This window comes from Brachyistius frenatus, unplaced genomic scaffold (genome assembly GCF_029030835.1).
Source record: "Brachyistius frenatus isolate BFR_SWC_R1_liver_20210118 unplaced genomic scaffold, ASM2903083v1 Contig_169, whole genome shotgun sequence".
Taxonomy (NCBI): domain Eukaryota; kingdom Metazoa; phylum Chordata; class Actinopteri; family Embiotocidae; genus Brachyistius; species Brachyistius frenatus.
Window position 1 is genome coordinate 6,272 of NW_027210768.1, and position 17,263 is coordinate 23,534.

General features: G+C 41.3%; 1 protein-coding gene across 1 annotated transcript; it reads left to right on the forward strand.

The window, feature by feature from the left end:
- The first annotated feature begins 2,753 nt into the window (after window positions 1-2,753).
- Window positions 2,754-17,011, forward strand: LOC138631946 (apolipoprotein B-100-like). Its single transcript, XM_069717151.1, has 26 exons — window positions 2,754-2,808; window positions 3,149-3,187; window positions 3,411-3,523; window positions 3,625-3,770; window positions 3,925-4,072; window positions 4,493-4,645; window positions 4,928-5,052; window positions 5,202-5,299; window positions 5,381-5,828; window positions 5,943-6,057; window positions 6,145-6,291; window positions 6,393-6,604; window positions 6,718-6,937; window positions 7,161-7,334; window positions 7,432-7,635; window positions 7,737-7,904; window positions 8,139-8,344; window positions 8,591-8,755; window positions 9,150-9,262; window positions 9,381-9,582; window positions 9,741-9,907; window positions 10,022-10,197; window positions 10,304-10,419; window positions 10,597-10,970; window positions 11,084-15,780; window positions 15,893-17,011. Exons 1-26 carry the CDS (start codon window positions 2,754-2,756, stop codon window positions 17,009-17,011), a joined length of 9,900 nt encoding a protein of 3,299 aa, XP_069573252.1.
- Window positions 17,012-17,263: the final 252 nt, after the last annotated feature.

The following is a 17,263-nucleotide window of genomic DNA, read 5'->3' on the forward strand; positions in this document are numbered from 1 at the left end:
TAATGTCCATTGAGGACACTTGGGTCTACAATATACCTAATATATGGAAACACATTTACATTTTTAAATGTACCAGTACCAAATTATAACAAATCAAAAGTTTTGTACAGTAGATCTATGGAAAATCTACAAATATTCATTTATATATTTTGTCATGTTTGACAGCAATAGTTCTTATCTGGTATAGTGACGGCAGATGCTTTTTGTTTTTTATCTCTTTTCTCTGCTACTCTCTGTTTTTCAGTCTGCTTATCTTTGCTTTGTGCCAAGTCCAGAAGTTATGACTCCTACTGGATCAACAAGACGCTATCACCACAGTCACGAAGGTGAGCTGATTTTGCTGAGTGCTTTAAAAGTAATGATGGGTCTGGCTCCAACTAATCCAGAGCTGTCCGAACCCAGCCAGTCAAAACACAATCAGTCTAAAACAGACCTTTGGATTCTTTTTTGTAAATCAGTTTTAGACAAAAATATATTCCCTAAACTTACTCGTATGAAGGTTTGTGTAAAAGGTTTCATATTAATTCCCAATTTTCTGCTGACTATACACTGCATGTCACATTTTTGTTTACTGCTTTGCTTTTTTTAATATTATCCCTTAACCCTTATTTCTTAATGTGTTTAACAGTCATTTCTCCCTGATTATCCTCTATATACCTGGTTCATATTTATCAGAAGAAACATCACATCCACATTGGTTTTCAGGACCACCTGACACCACGTGAAACCTACTGATTTTATGAGGTCTCACTCCTTTCACAACACAACTGAGTGAGCTCAGTGTTTGAAGTTCAGCAGATGATCAGCTTCTCAGACTGAACTTTGACTTGAGCCCAGATGTTCAGGAGACAAAGAGGCATAAATTGGGGTTTTTATTTATCCATATTGTGTGTATCATAACACTGGATTTCTTTTATTGGAGAGAAAGCAATGCAATTATAATTGGCCTGTTTTTGAAAGAAACAGACTGCCTTTAATGGTAGATTGTTTTGCCATATTTATAGAACAAATTTAATTCATTAAAAGTAAATTATAGATCATGTATATACCGTTCTCATTGATTGATTTATGTTGCAAATACCTATATTACATCACAAAAAAATCAGATTTGTAATTGCCCTTTTTAATTGTTCCACTTTTTTTCTTATTGAAATTACTTTTGATCATGGCTATTCGCTCCAATTGCAATCATATATATTGTACATACTGTAATCGCTGTGCAGTGCTGTTACTCTTGTGCAACATCAGACAGTCTTATTGTGTGTGATTAACTTATCTTGAGTTCACTTCTGTTGTAACACTGAATACATTGCTTTCATAGACTTCTCTTTTGAGGTGAAAGGTGAGCCAAGAACCTTAAAACACCAGAGTTGAGACTTAAATTTTTTAATTAACAAAAATTAATAGACAAAGTTAAAAGTGGATACAAAAAAATACTTCAGCTTTTCTTTACATGTTCAGCTTAAACAATGGCACAAAGGACTGTAACATTAAATACACTACGTTTGAAATTAACTTCTTTGCTTGAGGACAGCAGTTTGAGGCTACGTTATTTGCTACTAGCACAGCACACCTAAATCTTTGACCAAACTGTTAGAGGTTGAGTTGCATTGTGGGTAATGAAGGAGCCAGGATTGACAAAGAAGAACGTTGTGTGACATAAAAAAGACAGAAACTGTTATCCTTTTTTAAAAACTGTGTCTGTATACAGCATATATATATAGTAATGCTTTTAATGTACACTGTATGCTGAAAATAGGGTTATTGAGGACATTTTGTCTTGTCATAGCAGGAAAAGCACAGCTGTAACACTAATGAATACTCCATTCAGCTGATCCATTGAGCCCTGTCTGTCCAGATGTATTCATATTCGTATTCAGCCCTTTTATATTGTTTATGTGCACTATTTCTTTATATTGGCCTAAAACACATACAGTGTGTGTGCATGTCATAAAAGACCTGAAGCTTTAAGACGAGCTCTAATATGTGCTGATATCCCGCTCCAAGTAGCAGCACAAAAGCAGCAGGTGACTCAGGTTTTGATTTTGTGTTCATATGGTCCATATTGTTTGGCAGTCATGGGGCAAAGGTTAACTTAAGTGTCTGTAAAAGGCCTTCATGTATGTTTTTTGGATTTGTTGAACAATGATTTTCAATGTGAAATTACAACTGAGAAACAGTTAAAATTATATCAAGTGACTTGAAGACTTTAGTTAAGTTACAATGAAAGACAGAATGACGCACAACTAAAATCACGGTCGAAAAAGTCCCTGATACTGCTAAATTAGTTTATTTGTATGCTGCCCTTTGAGCAAAACTAACAAGCAATCAAAGTTAGTGATTGGTGATATATTAGTTATTATATGACATTGATCTGATTGGAAAATGTTTTTGCCAGATCTTTATCTGTACATGTTTTTTTTTTTTAACAAAAAAACCTTCACATATTAATTTTGTCATTCTCCAGTAATGAGTTCAGGCTAAACCAAAGCCCCAAATGATAAAACATGAATCATTTAACTTAATTATACTGACCACCCCCACCCAGTGCTGACAGACAAGTCTTTTTACCTTTGGCCTGCCACAGGGACTGCTCAGACTTTGGAACTAGGGCAACACATTTGCAAGTCCCAGTAATTACATACAGTAAGACTGGAGAGCTATAAAAGCACTGAGACGAAAGCCAAAGATTTAGTCTTCACAGAAAGAGGAAGACTCTCCTTACCGTAAGGCTACCAGGAGCTAAGCCCATCATGTTGGGAGCCAAGCTCTGCCTTTTGCTGCTTCTGGGGACGCCCTCACTAGCCCGTAAGTACTATGGTTTTATTTTGAAGGTAATAGAATTTGAAGACAATTTTGTATTTTGTGTACAAATCTATTTAAGAAAAAAAGTTAGTGGATGTTTGTTCCTAGTATTTAAAAAGAGTTGACCATTTCCTGTAAGATGGGAGACTTTTGTGATGGACAAACTCATTACTGCAGTATTTGATACTTGTGCCTTTTTTCAACTAAAATAGTACATTATAAACATGAACTATGGGTTATACTTGTAAATACTGAGTTATGTAATTTAAGTGTTTAATTGTTTTCAATTAATTTTAAGAGCAGCTCATGTTTGCTTTTTATAACTTTTTTTCTTCCTTTACAGAGCAAGATGTGGTTGAGGAACAATCTCCAGTTTGCTTTTGTGAGTTTCTTTTTTAAATCATTTGTTGGCATTATTCTATGAATTACTGTAGACATTTTATAAAATGTAATTTAACTTGAAATTACAAAACAAAAAGAGCAACCTTTGAATCCTCACTGATAATCTTACCTGTCATATTTTAGCTTTTATTACATAAAAACATGTACTGTGTATAAAACATTAACATTAAAGTGTTCTAACTGGTGGTTTAAATACTTTCTAGTGGCCAAACGATACAAGAACTTCCGACGATTTGTGTACAACTATGAAGCCGAGACCTTTAACGGTGTGAATGGAGCTTCGGTTGATAAGAGCGGCCCCAAAGTCTCCTGCAAAGTATGTCTCTCAGCCCCTGAAGCATTACTGGAAAAGCAATACTCTCATGACTCTGAATATAGAGCAGAAGTACCAACACGCATGTTTTATCTGCTGCACAGGTTGAGATTGATGTGCCCCAGACCTGTAGCCTCATCCTCCGCACAACAGAGTGCTCTCTGAGTGAGATCTTTGGCACGGATGAAGAGTTGAACCCAATGTATCGTCCTGCTGCTGGAGCTGAGGCTTTCAGAGCTGCCATGGCGAAGTAAGTCATGTTGTTGTTTTTCCAGGGACGATTTTTAATCATTTTGTTCATTGTTTATTGTTTAGTTTGAAAACTGAGCACAAAAATTCAGGAAATAAAACGAGAGCATGAGCTACGTGGCAGGTTATAAATGATGCTCTGTCCACGTCCACAGAAACCCTCTGAAGATCGTAATTAAAGGACAGACTGATGTAAAGCTCTACCCTGAGGATGACGAGCCTCTCAACATCCTGAACATCAAGAAGGGAATCGTCTCTGCTCTCATGGTGCCTGTGCTGGAAGAGGAGAGGAACAAAGAAATGGTACCTCATTATCCTGTTTGTAGTTTTATTCATTCTTTGTTCGATATTTTTGTCAGTTTGTAGTTACCAATTTATTCAGGCCAATCTGTTTGTGGTGTAAAGTCATGTAAAGATAAAAAAAAAAAAAAAGTTGCACAATTAACAGATAAGCTGCCCCGGTCACAGGTGATAAATACACTCCTGTAACATTATGTTCGCACAATGACAATCTTTAGCTGAAGGTCAAAGTCCTAGATAAGTTTATCTTGGTATTGGCATCACCTGGTCCATAATGAAGTAATCTTTCAAGTTCATTGATTATCTGATTGAAGGAGATAAGTTAAAGGACAGAAAGCACATTCACAACTCCAACTTGCGTAACTTTGTTTTTTGAATTGTTTGAACATCCTCAGTATTGATGAAACCTCTAATCATTTTCAGCCCACCGTGCATGGAGTGTGCTCCACCGACTACACCGTCAACTCCAGAGAGGACGTTGCTACTGATGTGACTGTCAACCGGGATCTGTCCAGATGTGACTGGTTCTTTGCCAGGAGGCAGAACACCAGTCCTCTGGCCCTCATCTCTGGCATGGTAAGAGCTCAAGCAACAGCTTATCATCATCACAAACAAGTCAAAATGTCAACACCCACTCCGCACTGGAAGACAATCAGCTTTGATAAAATTTTAAAAGGCACCTACTCAGTGCAGCCATACCATATATAAGGAGTTATATTTTAATGGTATAAACCAGAAAATAAACTCTCCTATTTAAAATGTATTATAAACTGTTTTCCAGGACTCTGATTTTCTTCATCGTGTGATAAAATCATCTGATAAAACATGAATGTCGTCTTGTTGTCTTTCTACTGTCAGAACTACCCTCTGTCCAAGATGATCAGCAGCACTCAGACCTGTAACTACAAGTTTGACAACCAGAAGAAGCACATGACCCATGGAACCTGCACAGAGAAACACATTTTCCTGCCTCTCTCCCGGGAGTACGTTTTTTTTCACTCGTACATGCCTCCAAAAAGCATTTAAACTTTCGATATGTGTGTTTGAATAATTTTGTGCCTGATATGAACATTTAATTCTGTGAAATTTAACATTAATACTTTGGGATATTGCTCTTCTTTTCTGCAACAAGGAATACGTATGGAATCACTGCTGTGGTGAAGCAGACTGTGACTCTGATGGAGACTGCCAAGATCAACGACAGAATCTTCGACCACAGTGAGTTTTTCCGTTTTTAGGATATGATATAAAAAAAAAAATATTCACTTTGTCCTATCATTTTCTAATTGTTTGTGCTGTAATTCTGTGTAGATGAGAACATCAACTCCCTGCCCATGGATGTTGCTGAAGAGAAGTCCTTTGTGCAGACCAAGGACTCTGTCATCACTCTAATGCAGAAGCTGAACACTTTGTCGCAGACCACTGAGGGCGAGCATCGCGCCGGCCTCTTCCGCGGGCTGGTGTTCGAGCTGCGCGGCCTGAAGGCTGACATCCTGGCTTCTGCTACTGAGGAGATGATGGACATTTCCACCCCTCTGACATTTCAGGCACTGGCTCAGTGTGGTACCCAAGAATGCACCAGCGCCATCCTGAAGGTTCTGAGGACCTTTAATGATGATGCTCTTGAGGTTGATGCCGTTGTCTACGCCCTGGGACTGCTGCCAAACCCCTCCCGCCTCATAGTGAGTGACTTGCTGGCAATGGCTCAGTACAAACAGAGCAAACCCATCATGTATGCCCTGAGCAATGCAGTTAGGAGGTAAGTGAGCTCACGCATCATCTTTTTTAAATCTGAAGAAATCTAAAGAGCAGTGAGTGGTGGTTTCCTGCTGGAAATTAGCATCTAATCCCCAATGTCTATCTTTGTCTGTAGACTGTACAAGGCCGAGGGACTCACCCCAGAGATCACTGCTGTCTACGAGTTCATGTCTTCCCTTCTGGGTGCAGACTGTGCCGGAGAAAAAGAACTGACCTTCCTGACCCTGAGGGTAGGTAACCGGCCGTGAACATATTAAACTTTCTGTTGCAAATTCCATTTCCATGATTTACCTGACTTTCCTTACTATTCCGTGCAGGTTATTGGTAACATGGGAGAGGCAATTGAGGCTGCTGACCTTGCTATTACGACCACCTTGCTGAAGTGCATGAGACAGCCTGCAACCACTTTGTCTGTGCAGCTGGCTGCCATCCAGGCTTTCAGACGCATGTCTGTGACAGATGAGGTAACTAACATCACCTTCCATATGAACATTATCCTAGTTTCAATATAAAACAGTGGGAATACAGTGAAAACTGAAGATGAAATCATTGTTTTTCTGTCCAGATTCGCTCCAATCTCCAGAGGGTCTGCCAGTACCCCAAGGGTGCCGTGCAGAAGCGCCTGGCAGCTTACCTGATTCTGATGAGGACTCCTCAGGACAGTGACATTGAGATGGTGAAGAAGCTGCTTAAGCAGGAGCAGAACGTGCAGATCAAGTCTTTTGTGACCTCCCACATCTACAACATCATTTCCTCAACTGATTCAGAGACCCAAAAGTAAGAATGGAGCACCTTTGGACTTAATGCTTAATTGGAAATACTGTGAGGATTTGAGGACCCATCTGTTTACATTAATCCTTAACTGTTTTATCATTTACTCTTTACATCAGGCTTGGTAAGAAAATAATGGCTGCTCTGGAGGACACTGATGTTGCCACACACAGCGACTACACCACCAAGTCCCGCAACTACAAGCTGGGCATGGCATATGAGAACTCACTGGCCAACATACAGGGCAACGTCATTTTTGATCCGAGTAGCCAGTTGCCAAGAGAGGCCCTGCTGGAAACTACCCTGGAAGTTTTTGGTTACAGCATGGATATTTGGGAGGTATGTAATACTGGAGGTCATAACATTAAATTATTTATTCTTACGTATCCCCAGAAACACATTACATGCATTGTTATTTATATCATTTGCTGTGTTCCTACATCTTATCCATCTGCGACTTATCAGAGCTAAAATACATTTGTAAAATAATGTTTTTTGGCCTTTAACAAACTAAACCTGCACTGGTATGGGATCTAATTGTTGTTGTTGTTTTGTTTCTTAGTTTGGCATGGAAGGAAAGGGCTTTGAGCCAACCATTGAAGCTTTGTTTGGAAAGAATGGCTTCTTCCCTGACACTGTGTCTAAGGCTCTCTACTTGGCTGAAGACCAGATGCCACCCAAGGTCAGAGAAGTTCTGGAGAAATGGGTTGCTCCACTGAAATCTGGAGAAAAAAAGGTATATCTTGTGTGTCGTTGTTTCTTTTAAACAATCTGAGTTGTTTTTAACATTTCCACTGATGCCATCGTAACTAATACTATGACTCTTTCCTTAGGTCCCTGAAAATCTTGTGAAGGAAATTGTTCGCAACTTCAACAAGCTGGTTAAAGATCTGCAGAGTCAAGAGACCCCTGAGGCCATGGCCTACCTGAAGATCATGGGAGTTGAGCTTGGCTACATCAAGAACAGCGACCTGAAGTTTATGGCTGACAATGCCATGATGTACGCAGATATTATCCTGAACATCCTTCCCAGAATGGTACCGTTTTGTCTTCCTTTTAGCCTTTAAAATAACGACTGTCTAGCTCTTTTTCTTTACCACAGCAAGAGAGTAATAACATGGTTGATTCTCTCTGACAGGGCATTGCTAACCTTATGTCTGGCGCTGACAACGAGATGTTTGCTCATTACATCTTCATGGACAACAAATTCATGATGCCAACAGCATCTGGCCTGCCTCTGACATTTGCTCTGTCTGGTACCTTCACTCCTGGTGCAAAGGGAGGCCTTCGCATGACTCCAAACATGGTAAACTTTCCATCTTTGTCCTCAATCTTTCCTTATTGATCTATCAAAAAAAGAAAACGAACTGCTATTTTTAGTGTTGAATTGCTACTGAGTAAATGTTTAAATTCCTGTCAACTGTTAGTAAGTAAAAAAATTATAATTATTATAATTTTGTGATATTGTAAAGGTTGTTATTTTATATGTTTTCAAAGCTGCATCCTATTAAATTTCAATGTGATTTGTTTGTGTTCACAGAAAGAGCTGGTGTTCATGCCCTCTGTTGCAGTTGAGTTTGTGACAAAGATGGGAGTCAGTCTTCCTGAATTTGTTGCCTCTGGTGTTGAGATGCACACCAACATGTACCATGAGAGCGCTCTCAATGCCAAGATCACCATGGAGCAGAACCAGGTCAAGCTTTCCATCCCTGCTCCACAGGGCACCACAAAGCTCTTCAGAATCAGGTAACAAATATCATAAAGCATCTTACATATAATAGATTCAATATTGTAAGTTTTAGCAATAGATAGAAAATGCTGGTCTTTGTTTTTTAATGTGTTTAATTAATGTTCAAAAAAAAGATTTTAAAAGCCACTTGTAAGGACTTTAGTGATACCGTTTTAACATTTAGTACCATGTTGCATCACACGTGTTCTTCAAAAAAAGTTATTAGGAATCTAAAAAAAATTTGCTTTTCTTCTTTGAAATAGCAACATGGTGGCGATTATGGGTGCTGGAAAGGCCACAATGATCCCACACACAACAGGTGATGTGAACTGCGGCCCTCTCTTCTCTGGAGTCAAATACTGCACCGAATTCCTTCGTGCTGACACCCGTGACAGGTCTCCTTACTTCCCCCTGAATGGACAGACTGTGTAAGTTGTAGTTTGAAGTTTATTTTTTCAGTATTATTATATAGCTGATTACAGCTGATCACATTGATAAACCCAAAAGGAACTGTAATAATGGTGCCTCACTCATATAATTTGACATATTTCAGTTTGACAGAGAATGTGGTCAAGTAGAGTTGAAAAGTAGATGGGTTAAATAAAGATATGAACACTGTCATCCACCTCACTTTGAACGTTGAGGAGTAACACATTTTTGACAACAGGCCAAGTAGGGGAGGAAGGAAAAATTCAGAAAAATCTGAGGTGTTATTATTAGTTGGATTTATATGCATACACGTACTGATATACAAGAGAGTGCAGTCAAATATGATCGAAAATTTGTTTGAAAACTGAGAGAGCTTTTTTCTTGTCACCCTAGGTTTGCTGTTGACATCAAGCCAACTAAAGAGGTCTCTGAGTACACCGCCACCATTGCCTATGAACTCCTTAGCCAGAATGTTGACTCCTTGAAGATGACCCTGAAAGCTGAAGGTATGAGCGTCGTATTTGAGAAAAATACATTATTATATGAAGAATTTCCTTCTTTTCCTTCTTTCTTGTTTTTCTTTTTAGTGATGAAGCTATACTTACTCTAACTCTGTGATTTTAGGCGCTCAGCCCACCGAGGCTACAGCCACCATGAACTACAACAGGAACAGGAATGTTTTTACCACTCAAGTCCAGATACCTGACTTTGATGTTGAGGCGGGCGTGAAGGTTGGCATGACCGACAGCAGCACCAAGGGCAAATCCATCACCCTCGAGATCTCCAACAAGAACGTGCCCCAGCTCTCTCTGACTGCCCGTGCCAAGTGAGTAAACTCAGCAATATCTTTGTTCAAACACTTCAACAAAAGATGTCATTTAGTTTAACTTACGTAGTGTACTTCCACTAATGTCCACATTTAACAGTCTTAATGCAAATGTTTTTCCACACAGACATTAACTTCTCCTTTTTTATTAATCACAGGCTTCAGGCGAAGACTGATGGCATGCTGCAGCTTCAGCTGTTAGTCCCCTCTCTCAGGACTGATGCCGCCGTCACCGCAACCATGAGCAGCGCTGAGGGACTCACCATCAGAAGTGATGTCAAGCTCCCAGAGACCTCCTCCATCCAGGCAGTCACCTTTAAATATGGTACGTCTGTTAAAAACAATGGTGATACTGAATTTGAAAGGTTGATCATTTTTGGTATTTTTCACAACACTTTCTCAAATATAAAATTAAAATGCTAAATCTTTTGTATTCCAGGTAAAGAGCAGGTTGAGGTTCAGGTGATGTCCAACATGAATGCTGATACTGAGGTGCCCCTGCATTACATTGAAGCCCTCCAGGCCTGGCTCAGGCAGTTTACAGAGGATGTTATGGACCAGCAGGTTATCAACACTGACATGAAACTACGTCACATCGTCAACAAGGGAATTGAGGTGAAAAAAAAATGATTACTACAATTATTTTAGCAGACACTGATTTAATTCTTAATTTCTAGTTTTGTCAGACTATAGCACGAGAAATGTTGTGTTTCTTTATCAGGCCGGCAATATCTGGATGGACAAGATCCCAGCTGATGGTCCCTGTATTGAGAATCTGAGGAATAATCTAGCAAAGATCGAAATGCCATCAATGCCAAAAAACCTGTTCATGAACCTGTGAGTGAAACACACATTTGAATTAGCATCTATATAATTATTATTATTATTATTATTATTATTACAAGAAAATTTCAACTTTATCCTGACTAAATCATAGAATAAGTCCAATATTTAGTCTGTGGTTAAATGAATATTGGAAGTTTAACAAGTTTTCTGCTTTTGTCATTTCACCAGTGAAAGCACATTCAGATACCAGTTCAACCAGGACCGTCTGACAATCAGTGTCCCTCTGCCTCTTGGAGGCAAATCATCTGAGGAGCTATGGATTCCTTCAATGGTCACCTCCCCACGCATTTCCATGCCTCAGATGGACATGGAGTTGGCCCCATGGGACATCCAAATCCCAACCTTCACCATCCCCTCTGAATATGACCTCACCCTGCCTCTGATGGGAATGGTGGAAGTGTCTGCCAAGGTCAACAGCAACTATTACAATTGGGAGGCAACCATGTCTGCTGGTAACAACACTGCAGATTCTCCTAACTACTTGGCCAAGTTCAATGTCATGGCTGACAGTCCAATCCAACTTCTCTCCTTCTCAGCAGAGGGTAATTTATTTTCTATTCTTTAACATTCATACAACACATTTGTTATTTAACGCGACAGAAGCTGCATATGAGTTGATACTAATTGTTATTTTACTGATTTGTCTGTTTTAAAGGAGCTTCAAAGATCACTGACACAGCAGACAAAACTATGGAATTCACCCTCGATGGTTCCATGAAACACAAGCTCATCAACTCAGGTTTTAGTGTGCTGGAAACCATTGCTCTCACAGACAGTGTGCTAACAACAGGGCACTACAACGTGTATGCTGTCGCCCCTGCGGGCCTTGATACTTCTCTGACCATTACCACCCAGTTCACCCTTGGCTCCAGCATGCTTTTTGGAGATCTTAACACAGATGGAAGTGTGTCCATTGGACCCATGACTGCCAGAACCACCTATCTCCACACCTTCTCTGTTGAGCCAGCGAAGAAAGAAGCAAAAATGGAGAGCACACTGAGGATGAACTCTGACATCCTGAAGGTTGCAAACAAGATGAAGGCGTCTTATGCAAATGAAGAACTTCTGTTCGAATCTAACACCAACATGAACAGCGACCCCATCAAGCACACCACCAAAATTAACCTTGGCTACAAGGATGTCAAGCTTTCCATCCTGTCCGATTCTGTGACCAAGGCCGATAAGAGAATGCTTCGTAGCCAGATGGAGTTCTCTTCCTCTGCGGGACAGGCCAGCGTCAGGATCGAGAATCAGGCCGATGATACTGAGAACCGCGCCTACTCTTTGCTTACTGGGTCCCTGAACCCCTCTGGCTTGGAGATCAATGCTGATGCCTCCATGAACATCTTCTCAAGCCTTGCCTCTCACAAGGCAACCTTGGCCCTGAACATGAATGGCCTGACCACCAGCTGCACAACAACTGCTCAGCACAGCCCACTGACATTTGAGAATGTTTTCCACGGTGGAGTTGACACATCTGGTACCACCATGTCTCTCACAACAAAGGCAGCCATTAAAGACAACAAGGCTGAGCTCAATGTTGAGGGAAAAATTGCGAGCACTGAAGTCTATCTGAACAGCGTCTTTAAGGGTAACCTCTTTGACATCAACAGCTTGAACAGAGTGAACCTCAGACTGAACGAAGATGGCCTGATCCTCTCCAACAGCATGGTTGGATCCTTCAATGAGATGAGAACAGAAAATGCCCATTCACTGTCTCTGACACTGAGATCTTTTACCCTCCAGTCCAAGACTGACAACGTCCTTGACGGAAGAAACTCCTACATGCATGATGTCTCAGTCAACATGGAGCGTTTTACTGCCTCAGTTATCATGAAGAACGACCTGAAGATCATGGACATTAACTTTGTGAATGATGCCCAGTTCAAGGCAGAGCCCTACAACATGGAGCTGGCTGGAACCATGATGGGAGTTTTCTCAGAGGAAGAGCTCAAGCACGCTTACGAAATCAAGTTGGTTGGCATGGTCCTCTCTGCAAAGTGTAACACCAACGGTAAACTCCTGGGATCTCAGATGACACATACCACCGATATGGAGGTTGATGGTCTGACCATTAAGTTCAACAATGTGGCCAACTTCAACTCACCATCTCTCCGTCTGGACAGCACAGTCAAAACTGTTGCCGCTCCCTTCATTCTGAATATCAATGCCATTTTCAACTCAAATGGTGCCATGTACCTGTATGGACAGCAGAGCGGTGAGATGTACAGCAAATTCCTCCTGAAAGCAGAACCCATGCTGTTCACACAATCCTTTGAGTACAGAGCCTCAACCACCCATGACCTGGAAGGCAGGCCCACCATCAAGACCAACATGGACACCAAGTTCAACAGCCTGGTGGGCTTCCAAGAACAGAGTGTCACACTGAAAATGACATCTCAAATGAACGAGCACACTTTTGATCACGAAATGAGTGCCTTTAACAATGCTGAAAGAATGGGTATTGATATGACAGGAGCAGTCTCAACTCCCCTTTTCAGTGAGGAGAGTCAAGATTACGCCATCTCTGGATTTGTGAAATATGACAAGAACAGCGACAGCCACTTCATCCAGATCCCATTCATTGAGCATCTGCCCGCAGTCATTGAAAATATGAAGACCACAATGATGAGCCTGATGGACAACAGCATTGAGATGCTGAAAGACATCAACACTAGGTATGAGATCAGTGCCAAGTTTCAGAGCAAAGTGGCTGAATTGAAGGAGGTCATTGACAACTTTGACTTCAACCTCTTTGTTCAGGATGTGAGAAAGTTTATCAACTCTATGGAAAATTACATCACCAACCTGACAGCCAAGTTCCCAACTGACAAAGTCATGAATCTGCTGAAATCTATCAAGGACACTATAATGGCTTGGATCAAGAAAAATAACATTTCTAACAAGTTCAATGTAATTTATGCCAAGATAGAAGAGATTCTCTCCAGCTATGAGGTTGAAAAAATGATTGGAACCATCATGGATGAGGCTGTTAAAATTATGAAGCAGTATCAGGTCAGGGAAAAGATCCAGTCTGCATTCAACGCTCTCAGGTCAATTAACATCCAGCCTGTGCTGAAAAAGGTGATGGTACCGGTGCAGGAGCTTGTGAATAAGCTGCATTCCTTTGACCTCAAACAGCTGATTAATGATATGAGTGACTATTTCGTGAGACTGGTCCAGAAAATTAGATCTTTTGATTATGACACCTTCACTATGGAGTTGAAAGAGAAAGTGGCAGATATGAGCAAGATTCCCTGCTTTGGAAAACTTTATGGAGAGTTCAGAGTTACATCACCTCATTACAAACTCAGGACCACTGCTGATCTGGAGAACACCACAACTACATCACTCACACCAGAATTCAAAATGAACCTCAACTCACAGGCTTCCTCTACTTTGAGAGTCCTTGACTTCACCATGGATGCCAGTGCACATTTTGCTGCCCCCAAGATGAGTCGTCTGTCCATCTCCGAGAACATCAAGGTTGATCAGTCATGTTTCACACTTGACCACAAGGGAACAATACATTTCTATGGCCTGTCAGCTCAAGCCTCTGCTGAAAGTACTGCAAAAGCCACAACTGAGCTCTATGTTGCTGAGCTTGTCAATAACGCATTATTTGCCATTGAAAATGGAGTTTCTGCCACAGTGGAGACTAGCTACAAACATGACCTCAACATGCCACCCCTGAACATCTTCAGCGAAACATTGATGAATCAAAAGACGGTTTTCCTGCTTGAAGCGAGCGCTGCCCGTCTGACCATTAACAATCTGGCCAGTGGAAAATATGCAGTCCAGGACTTCTCAGATGAGGCAACCCACAAGAGTGAAATGGAGGTGGTCATGGATCTCCACACAACCCGGGTGACCTTCGCTGGAGAAACAAACACCAGCCACTTGAAAACGAATCAAAATGTTGTTGCTGATATTTGCATTTTCCGCCACGTAATTATCAATGCCAAGGCTGAGACAGAGACACCTTTCATGAAGGACAGCGTTGCAGAGCTCAAGCTCCAGGCTAAGCTTGAAGACCTGAAGATTGATTTTACTGCCTCTCACAACGCAGAGCTGGTTGGTCAGGTTGAGGGAACTCTCTCAACCTCTGTCCTTGCTTTGGTCAGTCCTCAAGAGCTTGTGTTCGATACCAAGAACAAGGGAAATGCCAAGGTTTCCCTTCCATTCAGGCTGTCTGGAAAGATGGATCTCCAGAATGACATCGCTTTTACCCTGAACTTTGAAGTGCAGCAAGCTAGCTGGACAGGTCTGGCAAGATTCAACCAGTACAAATACTTCCATTACATCACCATGGACAATGGTGACAGAGAAATTAACATGTATTGCCAGATCAATGGAGAGGCAAATCTTGATGTGCTGAAGGACCCTATCACCATTCCTGAATTACGTGTGCCATTTGTTGGTATAAGGACACCAAGAGTGAATGACTTCTCACTGTGGGAAGACACTGGCTTGGGCTACCTCCTGACCACAACTCAGCAGACGCTGGACTTTAACTCCAAGATGAAGTACGTTAAGAACCCTGAGATGATCACCATTGACATCAATGTGGCTCCAGTCATCGATGCCATCAACACCAACATCAATGCACTGGATAAGAAAGTGGTCAACAGCATGGATTGGGCTGCTACCATCCTCGCTTCATCTTATGACAAAGCAAAGGCAGAGTATGAAAAGTACAGCAATGACTTGCCTAAAACCATTACAGTTCCTGCCTACAGAGTTCCAGTGATGAACGTTGAGATGTCTACATTCACAGTTCCCCTGCCTGATTTCACTGTCATCACAATGCCCTCTCTGTCTTATCGACCTGGCTTCATCAAGGTGGTTCTTCCAGAAATGTCTCTGCCCCGAATTCAGAACATCAAGATCCCAGTGATGGGTGATTTGACCTATGAGTTCTCCATGAAAACAGCAATGATCACACTCAAAACTGACGCCAGCATCCTCAACCAGGAAAGCATCAGCATCAAACTCGATGCTCTCTCATCCTCTGAATTTGAGATCCTGAATGGAAAGATTGGGGGCAGCACCAATGTCAACAAAGTGGGTGGATTTAAAATGGTCTCTGTCCTGTCTGGACAGCACTCAATGCTGAAGGCAAACCACGAGAGCACCATCTTCGTAACTTTTGAAAATGTGGATATCTCCATCACCAATTCAGCAAAGGTCAATCTACCTCAGATGACCATGGAAATCAACCAGGAGATCACTGGAAATCCCGCGGAAGGCCTTGTTGTCTCAATGTCCACTCCAGCTGCAGGACTCATCGCAGTTCAGACACAGACTAAGCGGCCAGCACAAGTGAAAGCAAGACTCTATGGTCGCTACCCGGTAAGAGAACATCTGAAAATCTGTTTCATAACAAATGCAGATTTTTATTTAAATGTCGATTGTGTTTTTGAAATAATTAATGGTTCTGTTTGATGTTTCCTCTTTTCAACAGTCTGAGCCAACAACAGACATTGATATCTTGGGTCTGAAGATGTCTGTAATGAACTCTGAGAAGCTGAACGTTCAGACCACCTGGAACATGGAGATGCCCTACGAGGTGATGCTGGGACTGAAGAGGCAGGTGCCCGCAGTCGTGGAAATGGTGTCTGATCCTGCTGTCAGGACATACAACAAAATCAACAGGCATGTTAGAAGCCTTGAGGGTTCCTTCGAACAGGCTAGAAAGCAGGGCAAACTGATTTTCAGGAGGGCTGTTGACAACCTTGCAGCTGTAAATCCTTCTGATGTTATGACAACTGTCACAGATAAGGCCATTTTGATCCTCAAAGAGTACCAAAGAAAAGTTGAAATTGTTCTCGGTGCTGTTGTTAAATTCTTGAGAGAGACCAAGTTCCAGATCCCCGGTTATGAGCAGAGGCTCTCTGGGCTCGAGGTCTATCAGAAATGTAATGCTTTTGTCACTGATGTATCTGAGGAGGCCGTTCAAAAGATTCCAGAGTACTTTTCTTCCATGTTTGCAACAGTCCTTGATTCTTTCCAAGCCATTGAATTCACACTCCCTGGCTCTAAATACATTGTCAATGGAAGAGAAATCCTTGATGACTTGTTGGTAGCTTTGAGGAAAATCCAGAATCAAGTGATTGTTACTGTGAGGAGACTTGGAAACATCCAGCTGGAAGATATCATTCAGAAATTCTCAGCATTCATGCAGTTTACCACTGACCAAAGTGAGAAGTTTCTCCAAACTCTAAAATCTCAGAATGTACACAGGCTCACCACCTTTGTGACTGATGTATACAATGATGCTATGAACTCTCGTGTCCTGGCTGAGGTTGTCAAGCAGGTTGAAGAGGCCCGCGGAATTGTTATGGAATATCTAAATGCTGTGAAAGCCAAACTCCAGAACATTGTGGCTGACATGTCTACTGAACAGCTTAGAGCTGACATCCAGTCCTGGATTGATTCGCTGGTAAAACGCATTAATGCTTTCCACAACAATGTCGTAAGGACCCTCAAGGAAAAAAGCAAACGTGTTGAACCATATGTGAGAGTAGGTGACAGACAGATGGAGATTGACATTCCTCTGCCATTCATTGCCAAATTCAACTAAGTGACCATGGCTGACAAAGATATAAGACAGTGTTTGTATGGACTATCTCTGTTTTGTAACCAACAAGACAATAGGGAATCTGTTGTCATAACAACCAACAAAACTGTATGCTAACAATGACCTCTGCAGGTATGATGCTTGTCTAACTGGCGTTTTTCAATTGAGTAATTTTGTTTATTATTTCACAGTAGACTCCCAGTTGTTCAGAACCTGCTCTGCTCCCTTTGTGTCTTGTACTATTTAAAACTTATG

Excerpts from the sequence above, each read along its gene's own strand:
- LOC138631946 (XM_069717151.1), top strand. The coding sequence starts at position 2,754 with ATGTTGGGAGCCAAGCTCTGCCTTTTGCTGCTTCTGGGGACGCCCTCA. Across the intron at positions 4,073-4,492 it reads AGGAGAGGAACAAAGAAATG|CCCACCGTGCATGGAGTGTG; the intron begins GTACCTCATTAT and ends AATCATTTTCAG. Across the intron at positions 5,053-5,201 it reads TTCCTGCCTCTCTCCCGGGA|GAATACGTATGGAATCACTG; the intron begins GTACGTTTTTTT and ends TTCTGCAACAAG.